At 36.4% G+C, this 26,091-nt stretch overlaps 1 protein-coding gene across 2 annotated transcripts in view; it reads right to left on the bottom strand.

The window, feature by feature from the left end:
* The window catches only part of PARD3B (par-3 family cell polarity regulator beta), a 973,558-nt gene that overhangs the window by 363,559 nt on the left and 583,908 nt on the right, over positions 1-26,091 (bottom strand). For both annotated transcript variants that reach the window (XM_081052860.1, XM_081052859.1), the window contains exons 14-15: positions 22,746-22,845; positions 15,308-15,423 (exon numbers count right to left, since the gene is read on the bottom strand). In XM_081052860.1, the coding sequence (XP_080908986.1) occupies positions 15,308-15,423; positions 22,746-22,845 (216 nt within the window). The remainder of the gene's footprint in view (positions 1-15,307; positions 15,424-22,745; positions 22,846-26,091) is intronic.

Genomic DNA, 26,091 nt, shown 5'->3' with positions numbered 1-26,091 from the left:
CTATTTTAAGAATGCTGGAGCTTCCAAATTAATTAACTTTTTTTGGTTGTTGCTGGATTGAAAAAGGAACAATGTAATCCAAAGTGAACCTTTAGGATCATTTCTTAGTTGTACACATATTATCCATAGTAAATCTCTACCTCAGTTGAAAAAGAAACTTTAGTCATTTTTCACTCAAGCTTCTCTAATATTGCTCTAATATACTAGTATTTTATTTTCAAACTAAACCTTCTAAAACATGCTTAGGAAAGTACATGGTAATGATATATTAAACACCTGTATAAGACTACTGCCTTATTTTACAAATATAATATTCCTAATCCATTAATGATGAAGTATATCATCAGGTTTTTTTTCCAGTGGGGTGGACAATTAGACTGAGCTGTCTTTAGAAATTCTTGCGCTTAACGACTTTGTGACCACATTTTCAATATAATAACATCTCTAAATTATGGCTTGGTCATGGATAAGCCCTTTGAGTACTATTTTTTTTTTTTACAGGGACACAGATTTAGATTTCTAAGGGGTTAGTTAATTTACTTGATTTAAGAGTTAACTTATACATCTATCAATATCAAGTAGCTATGCTGGGCACTGTATAAATCAGGTTACACGAACAGGGAACAGTTTAAAGTTCCTCAGCTGTCTTAGCATATAAAGCTATAGTAGATTGTACTTGTATTAATACATTCTTTGATTCAACCTAAATATCAAAATTGGTTCATGGATAAAAATGTGCATGAATTATGAAGCTGTAATGGGTGAGTCTGTACCAAGTATTTAAGCCATGTAGAATATTTTCAATCAATTTTGAGTTAATCATGTTCTTTGATTCAGGACTTTTTTGGTATCATGTTAGGACGTTTGTCATGACGACTAATACAATATGACCCAAGGTGGGCAAAAATCTCTGCATATTTAGTTTACCTAATATTTGAGACAATTCATATGCAATCAAATTGCTCTGTATAATGTAATTCAATTTCATGTTGCTGCAGGTAAAAGCAAGAGATTCAAGCATATTTTAAATATAATTCCCATGGCACTAGGTTCATGCACAGACTACACTACTCTTCTGAAAACAGATTTATAGAAAATGAAAATGGGATTCATCAATAAGAGGCACACAGTATTTTAGTTAGAAAAACATTTATATCTTCAACTTTCTCTAATTCTACAAAGAAAAATCTTCTTATAAATTAAAATTAAATAATATAAATAAAAATATACTTCTTGAGATAAGAAAACAAATTAAAGGAAGGTATAGAGGAATACAAAGGGAAAAAGAATGTCAGTGATAGAAGGGCCACAAAACAACCTGATCTAATTAACCCACTCTGGCAGTACAAGTGAATTCACATGATCTCAATCAATTATGTCAAGTGATTGCCTAATTTATTCATAGATTCCTCGAATTAGGAAATAAAGTACACAGCCCTTTTCTTCAAGTTTTAAACAACTGCTTTCACTCTTTTCTCTGTAATGAAATTAAGGCCCTCGGCCTTGTGTATTTCCTGGGTTTGACTCTTTCCTTAAATCTGTTCATTATTATGAACCTTCTCCATTTTCAAATGAATAAAATTAGCGTGGGTAAGTGAATGTGAGTGTAGTGTGCTATATTCTACACCTTCCTAAAATATCTTAATCCCTATTCTATTTTGCTACCCAAACTAAACATTTATTTGCACTTTTATTCATTTATCCTTTAAATATTTGTCTGCACTTCTACTTACCTGATATAGAAAAGGGGAACCTGCTTACTTAGTAAGATCAGTCAAATCAGTTACTGAGATCAATGGGTTTCTGAGATTGCACCCAGATTGCTCTAACACTATCCATCCATAACAACCATCTTGGATTTACTCAGCACGTATGCATTCTAAATGGTGAGGAAGGTCACACGTATAAGGTATGACCCTGTAGGGGCTTCTCATCTGAGGGTGGAGAAAACATTTTCACACAGTAGTATCCCAAAGAGTATGCAATTCTGTGCTAAAATTAGTGACATCGATGGTAATTGCTTTAGGAATTGAGACAAAGAGCTGGGGAAGAAATGACAGTTCCCTAGAGCAGGCAAGACTTGAGTGGGTCCTGAATGAAAGATACAATTTAAATAGGAGAAAAGAGAGAATGGGTTTTCTGGTTTTAGAGAATGAGAAATTAATAAGCCTCACTTGAAACAGAAAGTCATAATGGTTTGGAGCCCAAACATCAAAGTTAAATGTTCCTGAGTTCAAAACCTGGCTCCACCACTTACTAGCTATGCCACCTTATGTAGTCAGTCTCTTGAAGTTTTATTGCATCGTCTGTAAAATGGCAATAGAATTGCTGTACAAAAAACCATGCCTGGCATATCACAAATGCTCAAAAAACATTAGTTAGTACTCCTACCATTACAATGACGATGGCTTTCCCTCTTTTTGCTCTTCCTATTCTAGATTAACAGGCATCATCACTGCCTTGAATATTGGGCTGAGGCATTTGATTTTTTTTAACCATGTGTAAACGAAAGGCGGCTCTTTCTAGCCATTGACTTGCAAGTTATTTTATCAGACATGTGCTATTTTTTCTGAGGCCTATTGCACGCAGTGAGCCATATTCTGTCATCACAGTCATGATGGGTCATTCATGCCTTACTCTTTCGTGCTGCTCTGCAGTTAATTCGTCCTCATTTAGTGCCTGTGGACACTTCCGTACTTCTGGAGATTTTCTCTCTCAGGTTGCATCAAAGCATTGTTCTGCATGTCCCAGCTTGTTGGCAACCCTTTCTTCACCCCACTCGGACTGCAGCACATCACCTTTAACCCCCCCAAACACCTCTTTTCTTTGCCAGGAACATCCCTCTCAGCAGCCATCCTATGTGATGGGCTGTACTCAAGGTTTTTAGGAGCAGATGAGTCTGGGAAATGCTGCACGTATTATATTTTGAAGACTCTTAAAAGCCCACAATGTTTATAAAGCACATTGCAGGTTGTGAATGATCTTCTATTTAAGAAGATGGTTGAACTTTCATTCAGAATTTTCCAAACTTGACCATTTATTACCAGCCTATGGCTAGAGGACCTGGCCATTTGTCCCCCAGCCTTTCGGAGAAAGCACTGAGATGATTTACCTGGCATCTACTGATGTATTAAGGCTAGAAATGGGATATCTCTGATGTAACTCATTTCTCACTCATTTTGGGTGCTACAATAACTTTTGCCAGATTTAGAAATTGGGTAAATGTTTTCCAATTCCTTGGTATACCCTTGTTTTACCTTTAAGGAATTTTGGCTGAAATCTTTGCAGGCTCTCACAATTCTTTCAAGACAATCCTGAAGTACTTGGGGATGACACCAGTTAGTTCCTGGATCAGCAGAGAGAAGATCAGGTTTTCCCAGCTCGTTTGCAACCATCACTCTTCATCAGTCAATTTCCAGTTTCATCCCTATTTTAATTTTCACTTTAATTTTAATACCTTCATAGGATAGAGCTCCTAGTAACCTTTTCTTATGAACACCAGAAAACAAGTGCGTGTGGAAACATCAGCCTTTCCAGTCAGGTTTCCTCTCTCCACTGTAGAAGTTTATGTTTGTTATACTGAATATCTTTCTGGTGTCTTTATTCACTTATTTTATTATTACAGTTCATATCCCTAATCTCTCAACCTCTGATCATGAGACTATTTCCACTGAAGGTAACCTGCAGAAATAAGATACTATTCTTATAAGATACTATTCTTATTAATGTGTTATCATTGATAAGTCTCAATTATTTTGAATAGTACCTGCCACAGAGGAAGCACTCAACGAATATATGTGGAAGGAACAGAGGCAGGCAAGCGGGAAGGAATAGATGAATGCGTGAATTTTACATGGGACTGACATTATATTTTCCAGTGTTGGAAAACTTTTCAGTCTTATTAAAGCAGAGGAGATGTTCCTGGTGATGCCAGCTTGTACTAATGCTCTAAAGCAGCCAGAGCCGCTGGTATAAAGTAGTTTTAATGTTCCAAGGGAGACCTAAAAATAAATTATTTTTAAAGAATTAACTTACCCTAGACTAAGCAGATTTTATCATAAACAAGTTCAATTTTTCATTTTTATCTCTGATTCATATTTAGCTAGACATTTTCTAACCATTTAATGAAAGACACAGCTGTATTAATTAATATGTACTTTGGAGCAGGTAACATACTTTGCTTTAAAAAAATAAAAGCAAAATATCTATTTCCCACCATGAGCAAGAGTTGAGATTTGACCTTTAATGTAGAATAACATTATATTTCCAGAAAGGTGGTATTTAATTTAGAAATTTTTAGCTTTACAGAGGAACTGCTCAGATGAATCACAATAGAAAACAATCAGTAAATGTATGAAAAATATTTAGCCACAGAAATACTTTAAAAGGGAAATAAAAATACCCCTTTTAACCTTGTAAAATTGGCAATAAATAAATAAATAAACAAACAAACAAACCAAGATTCTTTCAGACACTACTGATAAGAGCAAAATTTCCCTTTTGGAGGGCAACTGGTCATATATGTCAAAAGCCTTCAATCTTTTTACAACACTTGACTAAGGAATTATACTTTGAGAAATTTATAATGATAAAATAATCATGATTGTTTACAAAGGTTTCTGCACTATGCATTGCTGTTTCTAAGACCAAAGAATTAGAAACAATTTTTATGGCCAAATAACATAATGTAATCCAAATAAATCAGGCTAAATTTACTCAAGATTAAGCTTTACAATTAAAAGATAAAAGTGTTGGGGATAAGGGGGAAAGTGAGAGGATTAGAAAGCAGTCAGTAACCACAAATTTGCTATGGGGTTATGAAAGTTAATTTGGGGAATGTAATCAATAATGTTGTAAAGATTTTGTAGGGTATCCAATGGACACTTGTCTCGTCAGTGAGACCACCTCAGGGATGATGTAGATGCCTGATCACTGCACTATAAACCTGAAGTTGAACAATAATGAATGTCAACTACAAGTTTATATATATACGTATATATATACACGTGTATATATATATACATATGTGTATATATATGTATATATATATATACGTATATATATATATACACACACACATATATATATACACACACATATATATGTATATGTATATGTATTGTATATGTAAGTATATGTATATACTTACAAGAAGCGGAGTATAGCATTAGGAATAGAGACAGTGGAAATGTAATGGCTCGGTGCGATGTCAGAGGGATAGTGGATGGGGGAAGGGGGGTTGACACAGTGTGAGGGATATAAATGATAAACGTCTAAGTATTACTTTGTTTTGTGCACCTGAAACTAATAATAATTAAAAAACACACAATAAGATACCACAACACACTGACTAGCATGGCTAAATTAGAAAGAATGACAATATCAAGTGTTGACAAGAATGTGGAGCAACTAAAACTCTCAGTCATTGCTAGTGGGAGCATATAATGATACAACCACTTTGGAAAACATTTTGGTAGTTTCTTATAAAGTTAAACATGCACTAACCATGCAACCCAGCAATTCTACTCCTAGATACTTATATTCACCCAAGAGAACTGAAACCACATGTCCACACAAAGACCAGCTCCCAACTACCATAGCAGCTTTTTTCATAATAGCCTAAAACTGGAGGGGAAAAAAACAAATATTCATCAACACGCAAAAGGGAAAATAAGCTTTTATATATTTACACAATGGAATACTGCTCAACAATAAAAAAGAACAAACTATTGATCCATGCAACAACACGGATGAAATATCAGAAACATTATGCTGAGCAAAATAAGCCAGAGGCAAAATAGTACATACTACATTATTCCATTTATATGAAACTCAGGAAAATGCAAATCTCATCTATAATGATGGAAAAGAGATTACTGATTACTTGAGGCAGAGAATGGTGGGAGATTGACTGTAAAGTGACGTTGAAGGAAATTTCTGGGGAAATAGAAATTTCTATACCTTGATTGTACTGATGTTTACATTGTTGTATGAGTTTGTCAAAACTCATCAAAATGTACACTGAAAATGGGTGCATTTCATTGTATGCAATTATACCTCATAATTTTAAAAATAATTATTAAGATTGTCATTATGAGAAAAATTTTAAAAAAGACAATATAAAAGGAAAGACATGGAGAATAACAATTAAGCTAGAGTGTTCATAAAGGGCACAAATTGAAAAGCATATGTTCAGTATAATCACTTTGGGAAAAAACTAGAATATAAAAATACAAATAGGTATACAGGAGAATCAATATGAAAGATTAATATGTTTTGCTTTATTAAGAACTGCAACTACTACACCTAAAAATGAGATAGCTGTACCTCCCTACAGCAGTTTTAATTTCCACATAAAGCCAATAACAAATATGCATCATTCCAAATACCATTCAGGAGAGATAACTATGAAACTGCCCAACTTCATTTAACATATTATATTATATTATATTATTATACGTTTTATATAATTTTTAATATTATACTATATTTAAGTATATTTTATATATAATATTTTCAGGTAATGGAACACTCACTTTAGAACAACTACAATGAATTTGGTTCACAGTTGCAAAGAGAATTTAAGTATTTTGTTCCATTCTTTGAATAGCTTCCTTAGCTTCATATTTTTATGAAGATGTTCTTATATTAGCACAAAAGTTCTTTAAGAAGGAATACAGAATTTTATTTAAATATGAATAATGGTTTACAAAACAAAGGCAAGTAAGAAAGAAAGGTTCATATTTGGCTTTATGTAAAGTGTAACTTAGTATAAGAGGGAGAGCCTCAAGTGAGGTACACAATAAAAGAATAAAGTGCTTCATGTACTAATCCAACTTTCAAGAGGAGCCCAGAATATTTCAGTTCTAAAGGATAAGGCAGTCTTTCCATTGATTACAATTTCCCATCAGAGCACAAATAATGTTCTAAATATACAGAGGCTAATTTAATAAAGATCCGCATGGATTTGTTACTGGTATATATCATTGGTTAAGGTTCAATTACAAACATTTCCAAATGTCATAGTTTTCTTTATATCCCCTGTGGGAAAACAGAGCCTAGAGTTTCTCTTCCAGACACTGAATTTTAAAATTATCTATGTATTCCCCTGAACAATGCCCAGCTCCAGAAAATGTAACCTTAGTGAAAAACTACATGGCAATATTTGGGGCCATTTGGGGCCCATGGTTGATCAAAAATTTACATACGACATCCACAGTAATCTTTCCCTGACGATTTCACAATACTTTACTTCAAGAGAATTTACAGACATTGACAATTCAAATCAAACACCAACTGCAAGAGAAACGTGGAGATGTACAGGCGCCCCGCTAATACTACTAAGATTACCCTCTCCGAGCTGCTATTACGACTACCAACAACATTGAATCTCGAATGTTCTAAGCATCATGTGACATGTTTCTATATAAGAAGGATGGTCCTTGCTTCAAAGATTACTTTTTTTCCTGATGGATGAATATAAGGGAGTTTTGCCTGTTAGCCATTTATTCAACAAATGGCAAATGAGAGCAACTGTGTTTAAGGTATTTGTCAGCATTTATGCATCGGAGATGATATGAGTGGTGGGATAGAATGTGCCACAACTTTTGGACAAGTCTAAAACATACAAAGTAGTATAAAAGCACAATTTCTACACAAAAGGCATTGTTTTCCAATTAATGGTAATAATGAACACAAAGTGAAATTATTCTTGAAAACGTATTCCTTAGGGAATGTAAAAAAAAAAATCAGGGAAAAGGATATATATAGACTTATAGGGAGAGCATCATGTCCTTCCTTCATATAAAGAGGCATTTCTATGTCGTGGTTCCAACCCAAACAGTTCTTCTAATTAATTTCAAACAAAATATGCACTATCCTGCTATAGCTAAGATTCTCGTTATATTACAGATATGCCGAAGTGATCTGCAGCTCTAAAATTCAGTTACTATTACTAGTTCAGAATTAATTTTTACTTGTAAATGTACAATTGTCTAAAATTTAATGATATGCTAAGTTTTAGTTATCCAAAATGTTGGAATTCTCAATGTTTTAAAAGAGGCCTGCTTTGGATGGCTGTCCTGTGAACTGTGTGTGAAGTGAGTTACTCTGTTTTCCTTACTGGTTTCTCTTTTCTTACCAGAGATGTCTCTCTGAGATTTCTGCCTGAGTCCTGACAACGTGTTTTCATCAAGTTATCACTCTTCAGTTATAACCTGTGTTGGTATAGTTGTATTAACTATATAAACATATTACGATACACTAACAAAAAAATGACAAAAACCTGTATCCTTTATCTAATACTGAAAAATATACAATGATTCCTTTCCTATAATTCTGATGAATTTTGTTTCTCTTCTGAGTCTTGATGAGTTGTTTTACTTTATGTATCCATTTGTTTTCCTTTCCAAACAAACCAGAATTTGGCTTTCCATCACTATTAAATTCCTAGATTTCAAAGTTTATAAACTTCATGTATCTTCTGATGATACATGTGGCTATCACCCTTGATATATTTGGGGTGCATATTCAATTTTAAACAGATTTGAATTTTTTCATATTAGCCATGAAAATATCTAAGGGGAGCTCTTGTATGCCTCAAGTCATCCTTCTTTCAAGCAAGATATCTTAATTTCTTTCAACTGTTTTTCATTAGACATGGTTTCTAGGCCTCTCACCAATATCTGGATGAATTCTACAATGTTTTTGTCTCTATTAAAATATTTGCTTTTTATTAAAATAAAAGAAAAACACCACGTTTTCTGTTTTTGTTTCTTTTTCATTGTACAAATATGGAAATCCTCTGATGATCAGCTTTGAGATCACTAGTTTCACCAGTTGTTTCTGGAATTCATCATCTTTTTGAAAATTGTTAATTTGCTTCCTGTTCTCCAGTGTGAGGCCTATGCTTCTTAATTTCTAATGATGAGGGACAGTCACTTTATAATCGCAATCCTTTTAGTGTATAGGGATATAAATTGTCTAGACTTCCATTTGCTGGCAGCCATGGTTTTCTAATTTGAACATCTTTTTCTTATGTGCATGAAGATAAAATTAACAGAGGAACTGGGTGGCTGGCTGTGCTTTCCACCTGACAGCTGTTAGGTACTTTAAACAATGGGCCACCACACTTTCCATTTCATGCTCTAAAAATAGCTTGACTGCCTAACTCTTACAGTTTTGCAAGCCTCATTTCAAGCAGCTGTTTAGCTCTTTGTGCATTTTCTCTTCCCTTCCCTTCCTTTCTCTTCCCTTCCCTTCCCTTCCCAATCTCTCTCTCTCTCTCTGTCTTTGTCTCTGTCTCTCTCTCTCTGTTTCTCTCTCCCTGTCTCTGTCTCTGTCTCTGTCTCTCTCTCTCCGTCCTACCCTCCCTCCCTCTCACCATTTCCCCATTTTCTGTCAGCCAAGGTTATCAGTTAGTTCTTGAAACAGCCACACTACTATTTTCAGATGCCTCTCTCTTTTCTTTCTCTCTGAGATAAGTTATCATAATGTCAGTATTTCCTTTTGGAAATCTTAACTCTTGAGTTTTCCTTTCCTGTTAGGGTTTTAGTCAAGGTACATGCAGCAAACACCATTTCTTTCATATACTACTGAATTCTCAGTGTTTAATCTACTTCCTGGAACACAGTAGGTTCTAAGTAAACATTTGTTTAATGAAAAAGTAAACGTTCTCTGTAATTCCTTAATTTTGACTTCCTAAAGCTTACGGCATACACCTATGTTCTTGTACAGGTTTCTCACGTATTAAAGATGGTGAACACTTTCTTTTAGTGTTACCATTAATTCTTCTTCACCAACCAGGTATTTATTATTATATTTTTAAAAATAAGTCAAAGTTAACTCTTAAATATTAGTACTTGATTTAGTTTTCACTATCTTCAGAGATATTATTTATTGATGAACAATAAAGAAGATTCATGGATATAAATATTTATATTAATATTTATTATATAAATCATATGTATTAATTGATAAACCAGCATCAGTTATTAAAATATAGTTTTAATTCTCCTTTGTAGTCAGTGGTTAGTATTTTTGTCTGATTACTAAGAGGCAAGTAGAAACTCACATACACACAAAAAAGGACCGCACTATACAAGAAATAGTTTTAAAAGAAACTATTATAAAAGTAGAGTGGGATTAATGAACTTTTTCATGCTCCTTTTTGATCTGGTATTAGAGATGCTTAACTACTCTTGGAGAAGAATGTCTGACGTCTATGAAAGGGTTATACTCAAAATCTGACTCAAATATTTACCTTTGTTGAAATGAGGAATAAGATGAGTTATAATTTACTTCAACTGTGGGTGTCTACAAGTATTTTCTGTCCTAAAACAAATTTTGAAACACCAACTAACAGAAAATAAAATTGATGAACTACAGATTTTGAAAGAAAATCAGTCAATGTTTTTATTGTCTTGATTTTAGGGACAAATGACACGTGCTTTTTTGAGACTGTGAGACGTGGAATGTTAACAATCATCATTGTTGAGAAACTTCCTAAAATTTTGCCTGGATGCCTCATGTATCACTTTAAGCTCATTTCCTCTCATTGAACAGAGGCAGGACAGCTGGCCAGCATCTTCCATCTGTACTGCCCTCAGTCTGCTAACTGTGTGACAGAACTCTCTTCTGAAATGGGAGTAGGAGGCCAATTTGAAACAGGAGAGAAAACTGTCTCAAAAAATAATAATAATAAAATAATCAATAATCTTGAGGGAAATAACATTTTAAACTTAAATTTTGAATGGGACTATATTAGGTCAACGAATGGGCCAAAATACTGAAGTGCTGTCCCTAGAATAATTCAAACTAATACTTAAACAGTATTACTGGGTCATAAAACACTAGGCCTGGAAATTAAAGATGTTTATTCCCCATCAAAAGGTCTTTGAATGTAACTCTCTGGCATACTGCCAACAAGGGCAGCTCTTTGGGGAAAAACCCTATGCCAAAGGCCAAAGAGGCAGCTGTGGTATTTAGCTGCTGAGAGCTTCCAACTCAACACCCACACAAGCTCAATTATGAACAAATTAAAGGGATCCAGACTGAACACAGTAATTCTGGTAATTTAAATAAATAGAGGAAAGTCTACAATTAGTAGGAAAAGATTGATTTTCTGGAAAACCCAGAAAATGACACTCTAACCCCTTTGAATAAGCATAGTTACAGCCAATTATTTAAAAATAAATTTCCTTTTATTCATCATTTTAATCATCCCTGATCTGACTTAAATGTGGCCACATGCATGCCAGCGAAAGTATCCACAAAATATTGAGGCAGAATAGCCTCAAAAATAAATCTATGATGGATATGTAGGAATTAATGACACCGAGTAAAATTATAATCAGAGTTTTATATGTATGTTTTAGAGCACACCGATAACGTTACTCATTTCTACCTTTGTTGAGTGCAGAGAAAAATTTAGAGTCATTCAGAAAGCATCAAAGATTTAATATTGGGAAATCTATTAATATAACAATAGAATAAAGAAGAAAATGCATATAATCATTCTGCATAGATCATTAAAATCACTTACTAAAATTCCTGATTAAACAAAATGAGGAAATAAAAAACTTTTAAAAAGTTTGGAATACAAAAAAACCTATTTAACTTGATAAAAACATTTCTAACATTGACACACACGTGCATACACACACACAGTAGAAGCATTCCTGTGTAAATTTTAAATTTATTTTGATGAGCCAATGTAAAGTCACGTGTGAGAACAAATGCACATGAAGAATCAAAGTCATTTTACAAAAGAAAAAAAATCAGAGGAGGATGTTCCTACAAGTTATCAAAATATAATATGATAGCACGATAATTTGAAAAGGGTGATGCTGGCATAGGACAGACTAATATATCAGTAGAATAGCATGTCTAGAAACCAACCCATGTATGTAGGGAATTTAGTATTCAATATGACTTCATTCCAAATTCATGGGGAAAGTATGAAAAAGTCAACAAATGTTATTAATAATTTGCCTACTTACATGGAGAAAAATTTCTCCATAAGCCATGAATAAAAATATGTTATATGGGCTGGCCTGGAGGCTCAGGCGGTTGGAGCTCCATGCTCCTAACACCAAAGGCTGCTGGTTCGATTCCCACATGGGCCATAAGGTTGCTGGTTCAACACCCGCAAGGGATAGAGGGCTGCGCCCTCTGCAACTAACAATGGGAACTGGACCTGCAGCTGAGTTACGCATGCCACAGCTAAGATTAAAAGGACAACAACTTGACTTGGAAAAAGTCCTGGAAGTACACACTGTTCCCCAATAAAGTCCTGTTCCCCTTCCCCAATAAAAAAAAAAAATCTTAAAAAAATAGCATATCAGCCATGTTTTTTAAAAAATATATATATATACATATACATATATATATAAATATACACATGTACATATACATATATATGTATTATAGATTGCCACACATTAAAAACAAAAAACAAGCCTTCAGTAGTACTAGAAGAAAATAAAGGGGGTAAGAACAAAACTCAAAAAGGAAAAGATGGAAATATCTGACTATAAGACAAAAATCTTTTTTATAGTAAAGAATATCATGCTCAAAACTAAAAAGACAAATAATAGATTGCAAGAAGTTATTTGCAACATACATAATATTCTCAAGATGAAATAGAAAAAGAATTAACAAATGGAAACATTGGCAAAGAATATACATAAGCATAAGCAAATCGTAGAATAAGAAACATAAATGGACCCCCAAAACCTCCCCAAAACAAACAAAAAAACCTCTAAAACTCTCATTTAAGCACAAATTCAATCAAAAGGGTGAAAGTAAATTGTAAATAAAGATTCATTCAAATAACACCATACAACTTTTATGAAGAAACACAACGTGCGATATAGCCGTATATAAATAGGTGGGGAAGCAAATAGGTAGAGTGCTTTCTAGAAGGACTTAATACAGCAAACTATTTTAAAATTATGTTGGTGTTTGGGGAGTATGGGAAAGAGATGGGGATGAGAAGGCCTTATTTATTTATTTTTTAAACAAGAAGTATCTGTGTTTGGAAACCTAGGTGTCCAAAATAAGTCCATGGAACCCACCATACTGCTGCTGGCCACTCACTTTTAAAATCATTTGAACCTATAACACTGACTCATTAGTATACAAGTTAAAATACTAGCATAGACTCACCAGCAAAAATGAAACAAACAAAAACAAAGAAGGTACTAATGCATCCTGTTAGCCTTTGAAGATTCCTACAAACTTTATAAAGGAGGAACATCCAACATAAATTAACTACACAATAAACGAGAGGGTTTCTTTTTTTTTTCCTGTTGTTTTAATTTTTGAAAAATGGACTTTGACCTTGTTATAAGCATAGTTATGACCTTTGTAGGAAATTCTTTACACTGGCCTAGTACTGTGCACTAGAAAAATAAATGACTTACAATATTATTTTCACCTAATCAAACAGGAAAGACACTTCCAACGCTTACCATTCTGGTATCATCTGAGTTTGTTCACTGAGATAATCAACGCATTTATTGAGTTCACTCAATTGTTCTGGAGACAGGGGTTCAGAATGGTCCTAAAATATTGACCGTCAAGAGCCCTTTGCCAGACTGTGAGCTTTAAATTGATACTTTCTGGAAAGGATCAAACTTTGATGGTTACTTTAAAAATGTGTTTACAGCATACTTTATCGTTTCTGCTGTGTGGTGCATTTTAGTCAACGCTATTAGTTTGGCACTTCTGTTCTGAGGGAAACAGCTCATGACTGCTTCCCAATTACGTAAGCTGAACAAACATTATTATTGTTGTTGCCCTTTGTGGTATAAGTACAATAAAATGTAATGGGTGACTGCTGAACATACATATTTTGCAAGAGCTATTTCAATGTAAAAGAGAAAACTTCTCAAAAACAAAGTTTTCAGTTACCAAAAATATAAAAAGAAATACTGTTTCTGGACCTGCCTCAGGTTTTATTTTTCATAGATTTGATATTTTTCTTCCTTAAAATGGATGCTATTTTTTTCTTTTTTAGAAGCACACTGCTGGCCACTTTCTTTTAATTAAATGAGTAAAATAGAAATACATTTTTCCCTCAAATTAAGCAGATTTTTATCCATTCATCTTCTTCATAGAGAAATTGGGAAGACAGAACAGGAAATGTTTATTAAGCACCCTATGAAAATAAATTGCCCCGTAAATTATTAGGAATAACCTATATCGTTGTCACACATTATTCCTTTGTTTTGCCAAAGGTTCACACTAGGGAAAACACCCCTTTCGATCAGTGCTTAAGACAGCTTCTTCGTTAAGGTTTTCTATCTGACTTTCACTGTACGTGATTAGAGCAAATGTGTTCCAGTGATCTGTTTAATTTATAGAAAAGAGAATCAATTTCTCTTGTTTCATCATGATTGAACATTTTTCTGAACTCCTGTAAATGAGTTACAGATAAGCACTATTTATCAGATTGTTTTGTGGAACACGCAGTTTTGATTATTCTATTTTCTTGTTGCTACTAATGAAATATGTAATATGCCTCAAGGAAAAACACTTGCAAAGCTTAGCCTCTGAGCATTCAGGAAGCAATTACTATTTCTCTGAGAATTTATTTTGCACCCACACTCTTCTCTCCAAGAGCCCAGGGGAGGGCAGCAATATCTTCGGGTATCTGAAATATCTTCTAGGGACTCACGTTCCAGGGCCTGGAGAACAGCATTTGCGAGGTCTTTGGTGTGCCCTGGAATGCAACAGTCACCCAGAAATTCCCTGTGGGGTTCAGAACCTCAATGACATACAGACTTGGGGTACCTTGACTCCCTCAATCTGTCACACTTAGGAACTCTTCTTCCCTCCAGGGTGACAGGAGTTTGAGATGGGCATTTAAAGAGATGGATCCTTTGTACCCTCCCTATCCATTACACATAGAGATGGGAAGCCCGGTAGATCCATTGACCACATTACCTTCACAGGCCCTGCAACACGTATATGGACCTAAGAAATGGAAAGGCACCGGTACAAGTGAGAGTACACACACAAAGGCAGGTGAGTTAAGGATGCTTATGGCATTCAGATCCTCTGGAAGGAATAACCCTATTTTTCTGACCTATATGGACCACTTTATAAACATAAGTCATTTATCTCTCTTTTCGAAAGGGGTAATTACAATTAAGTGTGTGAAAGGGGACAGGAAGATAGGATGAGTTCTTCAGGAGACCTTGCCCCCTAAGGTTGCCGTTGAAGAAACAAAGGCAGGACATTGGGGAAGATAGATGGGCTGGGACTGGACAGCTGACCTGGATGTCACCTCACCCTCACTTACCAAGGTCCATGCTCTTTGAGGCTTTCAGATTCATTGCTTCGGGCTGCCTGGCTGGTGTCACAGATCCAAAGTTGATGTGCTGATCTGGAAAATATACCGCCGAATCCACCCCAGAGCTGTGGAAAGAAACCATATGCTGTATTTGGGTTTAGAATGTAATCTGTCTCTCTCTTTGGTTTAAATGAAGCAATTCTCCTAATGAACAGAGCCCCTCATCACTCTCTTTGCAGCTTGCAACCATGCATTTTAAACCAATTCTTGACTCTCAGATTCTTTTTTGAGATGTAGCTACTCTATTTTCATATATTTTTATCAGATTCTATGATTTAAATAAAATAGTCTCCGGTTAATATTGTGTTTTCTTCTTCACTGATTTCCACTAACTGGGATCCTGCTGTACGATATATAACTTGAAGCGTGTAAGGCGAGCCTGGGACACTCTGGCACATCAAAGGATGCCATCAGGCATTAGCAGAGCCTAAAAGCAGGTCAAGAGAGTTCTGTGAGCTAAACATGCCCTTCCTTTCAAAACAAGTGAAAGGGTGTATCCTTTAGAGAAAACCATCTTGTTGAATGACTGATGACTGCAGTGGTTTGATTTTCTACTTTTTTGGGGGGTCAATTTTCTAAAACGAATGTTAATGCTGAGCAAATAGTCTGCTCATCAATAATACCAAAAGGGAATAACAGGAAAAGCACAGTTGACAATTTAGACACTAGATACATCAAATATCCATTATAGGCTTCCTAGTACTTGTAGTCAATCTCAAAGAATGCTATCTCTGCTGAATATTGTATTTATTTTGCTTGAGGATGGAGGGGATTATATAAGCGAATTACGGACGATTCCTTATTTCTTGTTCTAGAAATAAATTATATTTATGTGTTTTTAATAAATTACAGCCACCTTCTCCCTTGGTACTCTTGTGTGTTTAGAAAGTAAGTATGATGGCTCATTTCAACATAACTTTATCCGAATCTTAAATGCAGTGAAAACTCAAATCAAGTACCCTTGGTCAATTTGAAAGTACTGATGCTGAGTTTTTTCAAACAATTTGGATTTGACACTATAAATAATACAACAATCTCCCACCCTCCAAGAAAAAAAACAATTATGAATGAGAGCCCTTCTAAAATGTACAGGGGATCTTGGTTTTTTAACCAAATATACCAAAATAGGTATAATCTTTTCTTGACACTCATTAGTCGTGGGTATTTAATATTGCCTTGTATCAATATTAAAATTAATATGTAGTTATAATAATATTGCTAAATGAATGAATGAACCGCTGTTTTTGTAATATAGTAGGTAGATTAAAGACATATCTGTGGTAGACAGCATAGCACAGCGCTCAAGAGCACAGATGTCAGAGCAGGTCTGACCAGTTCTAAATCCTGGCTCTGCTACTTACTAGGTAGCTATGGGGCCTGAGCAATTACTGAACCTCTATGTGCTTCAAATTCCTTAGGTATAAAATGGGTATAATTATGCTCCCTGCCTCATAGAGCTGTTAAGAGATAAAATGAGTTAAGATTTGTAACATAAGGAGAACAGTGTACAGCACAGGGTAGGTTCTGCAGAAGCATTTAGGAAACAAGTAGACCTGCTTTTCCTTCCCAAACAACCATAAGTTTCTGATGTTGGAGTTACCTAGGCTTCTACCAGTTTCTTTGCTTTCTCTGGTTGTTCAGCCTCTCAGTAGGCCTGTCACTAGAAGCCCTTCTCTCCTCCTAGGGAGAAGGGTAATGCTGTGTGATGGTTAGGGCCTTGGGCTTGACAGCGAGATGCCAGAGTGCACAGTAATAAAACTTAGTTTATAAAGCTGCTGTAAGAATTAACTACATTAATATGTGTTAAATACTGACAATAACGCCTAGTGCACAAGAGCTCAAGAAGTGAGCTATTTATCCTTTTCTTTATTATTGTAGGTTGGAGTGGTCTTTGAATAAGGGCTTGAGGCTCTCTCCAGGGAAAAAATTTTACATGTTTGCATGACAATTTCTCAAGAAGTTGAAAGTACTCTTTCGGATTATGAAGGTTTTTTTGGGGTCAGGAGGGACTTCTTTCATGCTGTCTGGCTACATTCTCAAAAAGCCACTGACAGATGAAGTGGATTAAATGTGGTATCTAGTGATGGCAAAATATGCCCACTGTGAACAAAAATCCATGACCCGCTAGTGCTGTTGACACTGGCCTAGCATGACAGCAATGCTATGATTGTTTCAGCCCATTTTAAAGACGAATTCTGAGATGCTACTGTGAATACGAGCCTCCCCCTGAGCCTTGATGTTTAGAAGCACTTGCCTTTAAAGGTGTTATCTGACCTTTTTTTGCACCTACTTTTTCATCCTTTGATGTCTTGTGATGACGTGGTTGTAGTACCACAAAGACTCATGGCCTTCATAGCATCAGAGACTTTTAAGAGCCAGAGGCATGAAAGGTCACCTCATCTAGCTCTTCATCTTAGAGATAAGACACTGGGGCCTGATAAGAGAAGGCTGATGTTCCAAGGTCACACACGCAGCTGGTCTGGGGCAAAGCAAGGACAAGAACAGTGGCTTCTTGAACTTTTCCCAGAGCCACAAGAACTTTGGTTAAAATGGTGACTAGCCATTTTATTGCTGACCCTGACTCCACAGAAATCAAAACTTTCCCTATTGGTGCAGATTTGCTCACTCTCTTATGCTCCTGACATCTTAGGTTAGCTTTTTGTTTCAATAGCATGGTGTGTTCCAGGAAATAAAGGAAAACCAAAGAGTTAATGAAAACTGATGCCATATGTTATAATGAAAGCCTTTAGGGGGGAGGTTTAGGACCAACATGTGTATTCCTCATTAAAGCTTAGGTCACACTGCATTTAAAGTCCCCAGCTCAAGGCAGACTATGGGAATCCACCCTACTGAGTAACATGCTTGTTAATCCACTTCGTTGTTTTAGATTACTTTACCAAACTAGATATTAATTGGCAAGTTAAGAATAAGAACTCAAGTTTGCTCAGACAGCTGGGAGACAATCATCCTAATTTCCATTTAAATAAACAAACAAACAAACAAATAAATAAATAAATCCCAAGGTGGCAATGCCACTTAATGCAATAACGTCAAGTAAGAATCTGCCTGAGCAAAGTGAATGTTTTTGTAGAGCTGTTCAGATATAATCAAGGAGGATCAAAGAAATAAAAATTGCTCTGTACATATACATGTAACAAATATTCATATACATATGGATATGTATATCTATCATCTCTATATCTCTTTCTCCATCTGTATACCTGAATATGTTCGTTAAGTTAATCATAGTGATACATACATCTGCTACCATTACTTTGAAGATGACCCAGGGTACACTTTGAAAACCTTTAATAGAAGGATCCCTCTTGCAAGGGTACAAAATGGAAATAAGCCCAACACGGCTGATACCAGATTGGGAGATATTTAAGAAGGGCAGTGAGTGTAATATGAGACATGGGATTAAAACCAATGTGAGCATATAATGCACTTAAATAATGAGTATAGTATTGAATTAGTTAATGTGAAAATATTTTAGGCATGTAAGTTAGACTAGTAAAACCGTTTGCAATTTTATGCTACGTATTGAAAGTTTTTGAAGTGAGAGAGTGACACAATGATTAACTATAAAATATGACATATTCTAATTTTGAAGAGACTTAGCTTGTGCTCATGGCTGAGTGGGCTGCAGCGGATGGATACTGCGGGGGAAAAAGGAAGTTGACAGCAGGCCAAAGACGCGTCTTAGATAAAGGCTGTGTTCTCAGCAGGAACAACTAGGGAATCTATCGACTGCAATGACACTCGATGTCAAAGGATGGTGCATAATGAATAAATAAGGGTAGCATGAAACGTATACCAGTCCCCTGAACGTGGTGACAAATCAGGCGTGTGGAAGCCTGAAATAAAAGCAGGGGAGGAAGGTTTTAAGGGGCATGCCAAAAATATTATGTCTCAAGTCTCAGGTGTTGGTGAATAGGCTTCCACAATTGGCTACTACGCGTGAGAGTAGATATAGGTTGTGTGTGTGTGTGTGTGTGTGTGTATGAGAGAGAGAGAGAGAGAGAGAGAGAGAGAGAGAGAGAGAGAGAGAGAGAGAGAGAGAGAGAGAGAGAAGAGACAGAAATATGAGAACCAAGAGAGAACCAAGAGACAGGGTAATATGAACACGTAGAGAATAACAAATTATTACCTAAACTGTATATAAAATTCAATAATATTCTGCCTGCTGTTAATTTGCCTCAAACTGTCCCTGCGATATCACAGTAGAAAATATGTTTCCTTCATATTTATTTACTTTTTATTTAGACACACATTTTCTAAACTTTTGTCTAATAATCACTAAATTCCTGATGTCATTTCAGTTCAAAGCATACACATCAAGTTTGATGAAATTGGTTTTCATTTCTCATACAATACAGTTTTCTCCTTCACAGACTGGCTCTACCCTAAAGCACCACTTTTCCTTTTTAGAGGGCTTTTAACTATTTTTGGGGTTTTTTTTGTTTGTTTGTTTTTTTTGTTTTTTTTTTTAAAGATAGGTGAGCCTCCCAGCATCCTTCGCTCAACCATTTTGGATTCCTTCCAATCCTTCCTCCACCCCAAGTTTCACACATCCAAACCCCAGTGCTGCTGGTCACCTAGGCAACGCAGCAGCTTGCAGGATGGAGCAGGTCACAGGATCCCAGGAGGGAGAGAGTTTCAGAGCTTTAGATTTGTTCCTTCCATCTCAGAAATGTTTTTGGCCCTGTGCCTTCGTCTCCAGCCATGCTACTCCTCCCTTCACTCAAGGCCTTCTCTTCTCTTGCCAGTCCCCAGACTGGGACCTTGTCTATGGTTTCCTTCATTCACTCATCCTCCACAACGGAACTCGCTCAACTTGATATTGTCACCCAGGCTTGAAACCCTTCCGTGCTTCTCCACTGCTCTCCGGAGAAGCCTGCACTCACGGAGCATGACAGACAATGTCCTTCCCATTGATTCTTCCCCCAGACACCACATGCTTCAGCCGCACTGCAGATTCCGCATTTCCCTTGCCCATCACTTGGTTTTCCTAACCTAAATGCCCTTCCCACCCCTTCTCTGCCTAGTGAGCTCCTCTCTATTCTTCAAGCAACCATTTAAACACTACTCCTGTAAAACCTTCCATCATACCTGCAAGCAGAGTTAGTGGCCCATTCCTCTGGGCTCCAATAGCATTCTGTACCTAATGCTCAGCAGGCTACTTTCTAATTATCTGTGTGTCTGTCTCTCCAAGAGGAGACTGCATTCCTTGTGGGCAGGGACGCTTTCCAATCCATTTAAGTACCTTCTGCGTGCCTAACTCAGAGTTCCATAAATACTTCTGAATGGATGAGTGAGTGAATGAATGACTTAATAATCACATACTGTGGAACAGAAAAGAAGAATAAAGTCTCAGAAAATGACATACTTTTGATTGAAAGGAGTTACTGTTGATGTTTAAAAGAGCAGTTCCAGTAAAGCAATAAGAACAGAAACTTAAACACATGGATTTAGGGAAGAAGAGGGGGGCAAGGAAGAAATTATTGTTTCAAATCATGTAATAAAGATTTACAACAATGAGGGCCAACATAAGCTGTTTTTCCAGATCATGGTGGAAAGAGCTTTACTGAAAAGGGAAGGGGGGGAAAAATCTGTGGAGACATAGAAACTGCCAAAAAGGTGTTTGCTGATTCTCAGTAATTTTATCTCTGTGACTTCTCTGAACCACCTCTCTCACCTGAAGGTTTCTCACCTGAAAGCCTCTCCCCATCCTCCTCAGCACAAGTCCTAGGACCTTTCACTGTAAATGCCTCAGAAGGGATTCAAAGAACCTTTGGCATCCAGGGAGATGACCTAATCCATGTGACACACCAACTGAAATCTGGGTCATATCTTACTACAGTCTGCTGAAACCCTACAATAAGATTTTGCTACCTAATTAATAAAATCTATATTCCTTACCCTTGCACTCCTGGCTTATCATCTGGCCAATCAGCCATGCTACAAATTGCACAAATCAACTTACTTCCCCAGCTCCATGCTATTCCTTCTACCCTTCCGTCTCTTTGAAATTCCCTTCCTTCCTGGGCTTACCTCATGTCCCTCTCCTATTCATATTTTAAGGTTCTGTTCAAATGCCACTTTCCCCATAATGTTTCCCCTGCTCCTTTATCTGGAAGCATTCTCCTCTGCCTCAGATGACCAGAGAATTTTATCTATACCTTCTGGTAAACATTACTTTGTACCTTGTGTTCTAGTTGTCACTTTTACTGACTAGCCTACCATCTTCTTGAGGGTAGGGTTTACATCTGATTCATCTTTGCACTGTCCCAACAGTTTTGCCCATGTACACAGGATAAACACTAAAGTGGAATACATAAAATTATTTTTTAAATGGATTTTTAAATGCCACCAATCTGTGATTTTTGATTCAGGATTGAGGCAGGCAATAAAAATGAATGAACAAAATTAAATGTGGCCAGGTTTTCTTTCAAGAAGCCCCCAGAGATACTGACTGAGAACATTATTATGATTATGAGTTTAGTTTGTGACACTGTGTTTGCTTAAGATAACTGACTTCAAAAATGTAGAAACCAGGGATAACTATAGGTAAGCTTCTAGCTAATACAGTTAACTATACTCTTGTTGTGTTGCTTTATTTTTTAGCAGATTGTAATGAAAAGTATCATAGGAATAACACCAGCATTGCTGCAAGAAAAATAAAAAAATTCACAGGATTATCATGGGACATAGAATGGAATAAAATGCACAGTTTTTAACAGCCATAATAAATATAGAAAATAGCAAAGGGGCAGTTTAATGATTTTTACAAGTCATCAGAAGAACAAAATCTATGAATTCCACTAGTCAAATAGTGTGTATGCTTAGTAAATCTCTCTCTCTCTCATGCTTGTGTGATTCTAAAAAAATATTGATTGTGTTTTTTTTTTGGTTTGTATTACAGAATGGATATAATATTGGGCATTCTTTTCAATATTTTAGATTATATACGGTGTTGCTTTAACTTTTGAGATTCCATTAACTTTCTTGGAACAGCTATTTTTAAAATACCTTTAGGGCTTGCCAATTACAAATGAAGAAAAAAAAACACCTAAGCTTTATGTCTTCTTAGTTTTGTTTTATACCTTCCCATATAACTTTCTTTGAGTCCCACTGTTCTAGTTTTTCATTGCAAAAAAAAAAAAAATCAATAATTTTCTTAAAGGTTTTATAATATATGATGAATCTTAACAAATTCCAGGAAGCAAAATACGAACAACCTAAGTTATTAGCTATGAGAAGCTTTCACTGGAAAGGAATTATACGAGCTTTCCATTCTGGAAACAAATAGAGATAAAATAAGGTTTCTGGGTTTTCCCAGAAAACCATAACAAGGAACATTTATGATGTATCATTTTATCGATACCTGTGGCTGTAATCTTCAAGGCCCAATTCCAGAACGGGATGTGGTGGTGGAGAAGGTGGGACTTCACTCTCGCCCCATCCGTCACTGTGAGGCAATGGCTCTATAAACAAAGAACAAATGCAGCTGTCGTAAACTGGAGGCAGAACTGTTCAGTGCCTGGTTTGGTTTCAGTCCATCTCTCAGACTCAATTTTCACCAACAAATAAGCAAACTTTGAAATAAATACATCCTCATATGGAACTGAAGGATTCGTATGAGAGCTAATGCAGCCTGTATGAACTAAGCCTGTTAATATATTTTTATGCCGCTGACCTGCTGGCAACCCCTGGTAAGTCCATGCATCTTGACTACCTTTTCCAACCTAGGACAGGCTGAAACATATTCATTACTTGTGATTTGTGGAAGATTAACAAAGCTATTTCTTTTATGACACCCTTTTTTGTAAACAAGACTCTATAATGAATGCTCTGGATTACATGGTGATTTAAACATTTGCCTTAGTGACAAAATTATTTAAAAAATCATGAGCTACAGTGTATCTACTCACAATTTATACACAGTAGAGGGAGAAAATATTCTTTTTGTATCTGTTTCATAACGAAACCCTTGAGAGCAAAAGACTAGGTCTGAAACCTGGTTTTTCCACCCACTAAAAATGTATACATTTTTAATCTATTGTATATAAACATATAGTCATGTGTCCTGAATATTACTACCACTTATAACAAATAAGGTTTGTTGAGAACTTTTCGTGCATCACACATTGTGCTAAGCATTATGTATGTTATGTCATTGAATGCTCATCATTAATGATGATGTTAACTAATATGTAAAAAGCATTAGGGAACATCCTGGTTAAGAGTACGGTTTGTTGAGAAATGCTGAATGCTTTCAATTATGGCTCCTAAGGTTGTGTAAACTTGGGAAAATTGCTCAACTTCTGTAAGTCTTGGTTTTTAAATCTATAAAGTGGGGATAAGAATACCTTTATTGGAGAAGTATAAAGATTACATAAGATGGTGCATATTCAAGCAGTGATTTATAAATGCAAAGTGCTAATAAGTACAGAATTATTATTCTATACATCATAAATTCTACCATGTATTTATTATAGTGAAATATTTGATAAAAAGTGGACCCTACATATCCCTGATTTCTGGAACAAGAAAAAAGTCTCTGTCCTTGAAAAATGCTGCTGGTAACAGAACATGCTTTGTTGACTTGCCCACAAGCCAGGTTTGATGGTGAACTTTCATGTGTCAACCTGCCTCGGGCATGGGGTACACAGATACTTGGTCACACATTATTCTGGGTTGTTTTTTTAAATTTATTGGGGTGACAATTGTTAGTAAAATTACATAGATTTCAGGTGTACAATACTGTATTACATCATCTATAAATCCCACTGTGTGTTCACCACCCAGAGTCAGTTCTACTTCCATCACCATATATTTGATCCCCCTTACCCTCATCTCCCACCCCCCTCGTCCCCCCTTTATGCTCTGGTAACCACTAAACTATTGTCTGTGTCTACGAGTTTTTGTTTCTGGTTTTTTTTTTTTGAGATTTTGGGGGAGATGAGATTAACATTTAAATCAGTAGACAGAGTAAAGCAGATTGCACTCCCTAATGTGGGTGGGCCTCATCCAATCAGTTGAAAGCCTGAATAGAACAAAAAGGCTGACCTTCCTCTGAGTAGAAAAGAATTCTTCTTGCTTAACTGCCTTCAAACTGGGACATCAGCTTTTTCCTGCCCTTGAACTCAAACTTAAACATCACCTCTTCCTGGGTCCTGGCCTGAAGACTGGAACTACATCATCGGCTCTCCTAAGACTGCAGCTTGCCACCTCACTCTCCATTGGTTCTATTTCTCTGGAGAACCTTGATGAATACACTAGGCAAGAACTTGATTCAAGCTCTGCCCCAGGGACTAGTATAAAATGGAGGTGGTTCTGTAACAGTGCTACATGTCCCTGAGAATGAGGCTTGAAGCAGCAATCTGATAAGATGACCAGGGTACAGAGGCATGAAGAACAAAGGCAGCCAGCGTTTTCCCCCTGCACTTACCCCCTCCCCCAGTCATTTGGTAACATGGTAGCTGTCGGGCAGCCAGAGATCTGCTGAGAGAAACGGAGCAGAAAGATGGCAATGTAAACTGAGGACCAGAGACACACTGGGACATCTTTTCTGCTGGCTCTAATCTCTCTGCCCTCAACTTCTCAGTCCATCTTCCACACTGGCGGTAATCGTAGCTGTGAGCATGTAACTTTCCCACTCAGAAACATTTCAGTTGCACACAATTATCTACAGAATAAAGGTCTGCATCCCTGTCAGCCAACTTCATTTCCTATTATACATTAGCCACCCAGGACTCCCTACTTACTGTTGCCCAACCACAAGTCTGGGCTCTCCTGCCTCAATGTCTTTGCTTATATAATTGCAAAACCCGCCAAAGTTTCACCCTTTTCCCAACATCCCACCTCACATATCACCTTCGGTATGAAACCTGCACGGTTGCTCTGGGATCTGTCAGTACTCTCATAACAGTGGCAGAGGACGCTGGTACTCACTCTATTTGCACTCTTCCTTTCTTCCTGGGCACATGGACATACCTGCGATCCCATTTCCAACCCTCTTTGTACCTAGACTAGCTCTGGCCATAGAATGTGACTTACTATGGTGAATGTGATTCCCAGTCTCAGTGTGTAACAAAGGGGGTGCCCACCTTCTCCACCTTCTCCCCCTTTCCCTTCTATCAGCTACAGGCACAGGTCGAGGAGGTGCTAAAAGATGGCCAGCAACTACTGGAAGAAGCCCAGGTCCTCAATCATTGCATGGAGCACAACCCCCTTCCTCCTGCTGCCAAGCCTCACGGGGCTGTGGTATCAGTAAAAAATACACTTTCACTGATTTTATCCACTGACGTTTTGGGTTTATCTATTGATATTATGGAAAATAACTCCTGGATAACATTTATCACATGCTGCTTTTGTAAGGAGTTACCTGTTGACCTATGATCTATGTTTATTTCTCTTACTGGACTATAGATAACTTCTTTCTTGTCTTCCTCTTTCTCCTCTCCTGCCTCTTTTTTAGCATCTTCTCTGGCTACTTCAAGTTTTATTATAATCATTAACTTTAATTTTTATTTCATTCATGAACAATCTATGTGTTTCTAAAATAGTGATAGGAACACAAAGTAAATATCTTCTTTGTTGACAATACCCTAGGTACATTTTTAAACAATATATTCAGATGCTGTATGATGCTATATACATACATATATATATATAATATATACCTTTATTAAGCCCTATATCACTGTGAAATCTGGAATTCCTGTGAA

Source organism: Rhinolophus hipposideros, assembly GCF_964194185.1.
Source record: "Rhinolophus hipposideros genome assembly, chromosome: 6".
Taxonomy (NCBI): Eukaryota; Metazoa; Chordata; class Mammalia; order Chiroptera; family Rhinolophidae; genus Rhinolophus; species Rhinolophus hipposideros.
Note: the sequence above shows the minus strand (reverse complement) of the source record. Positions and strands in the feature narration are given on the sequence as shown.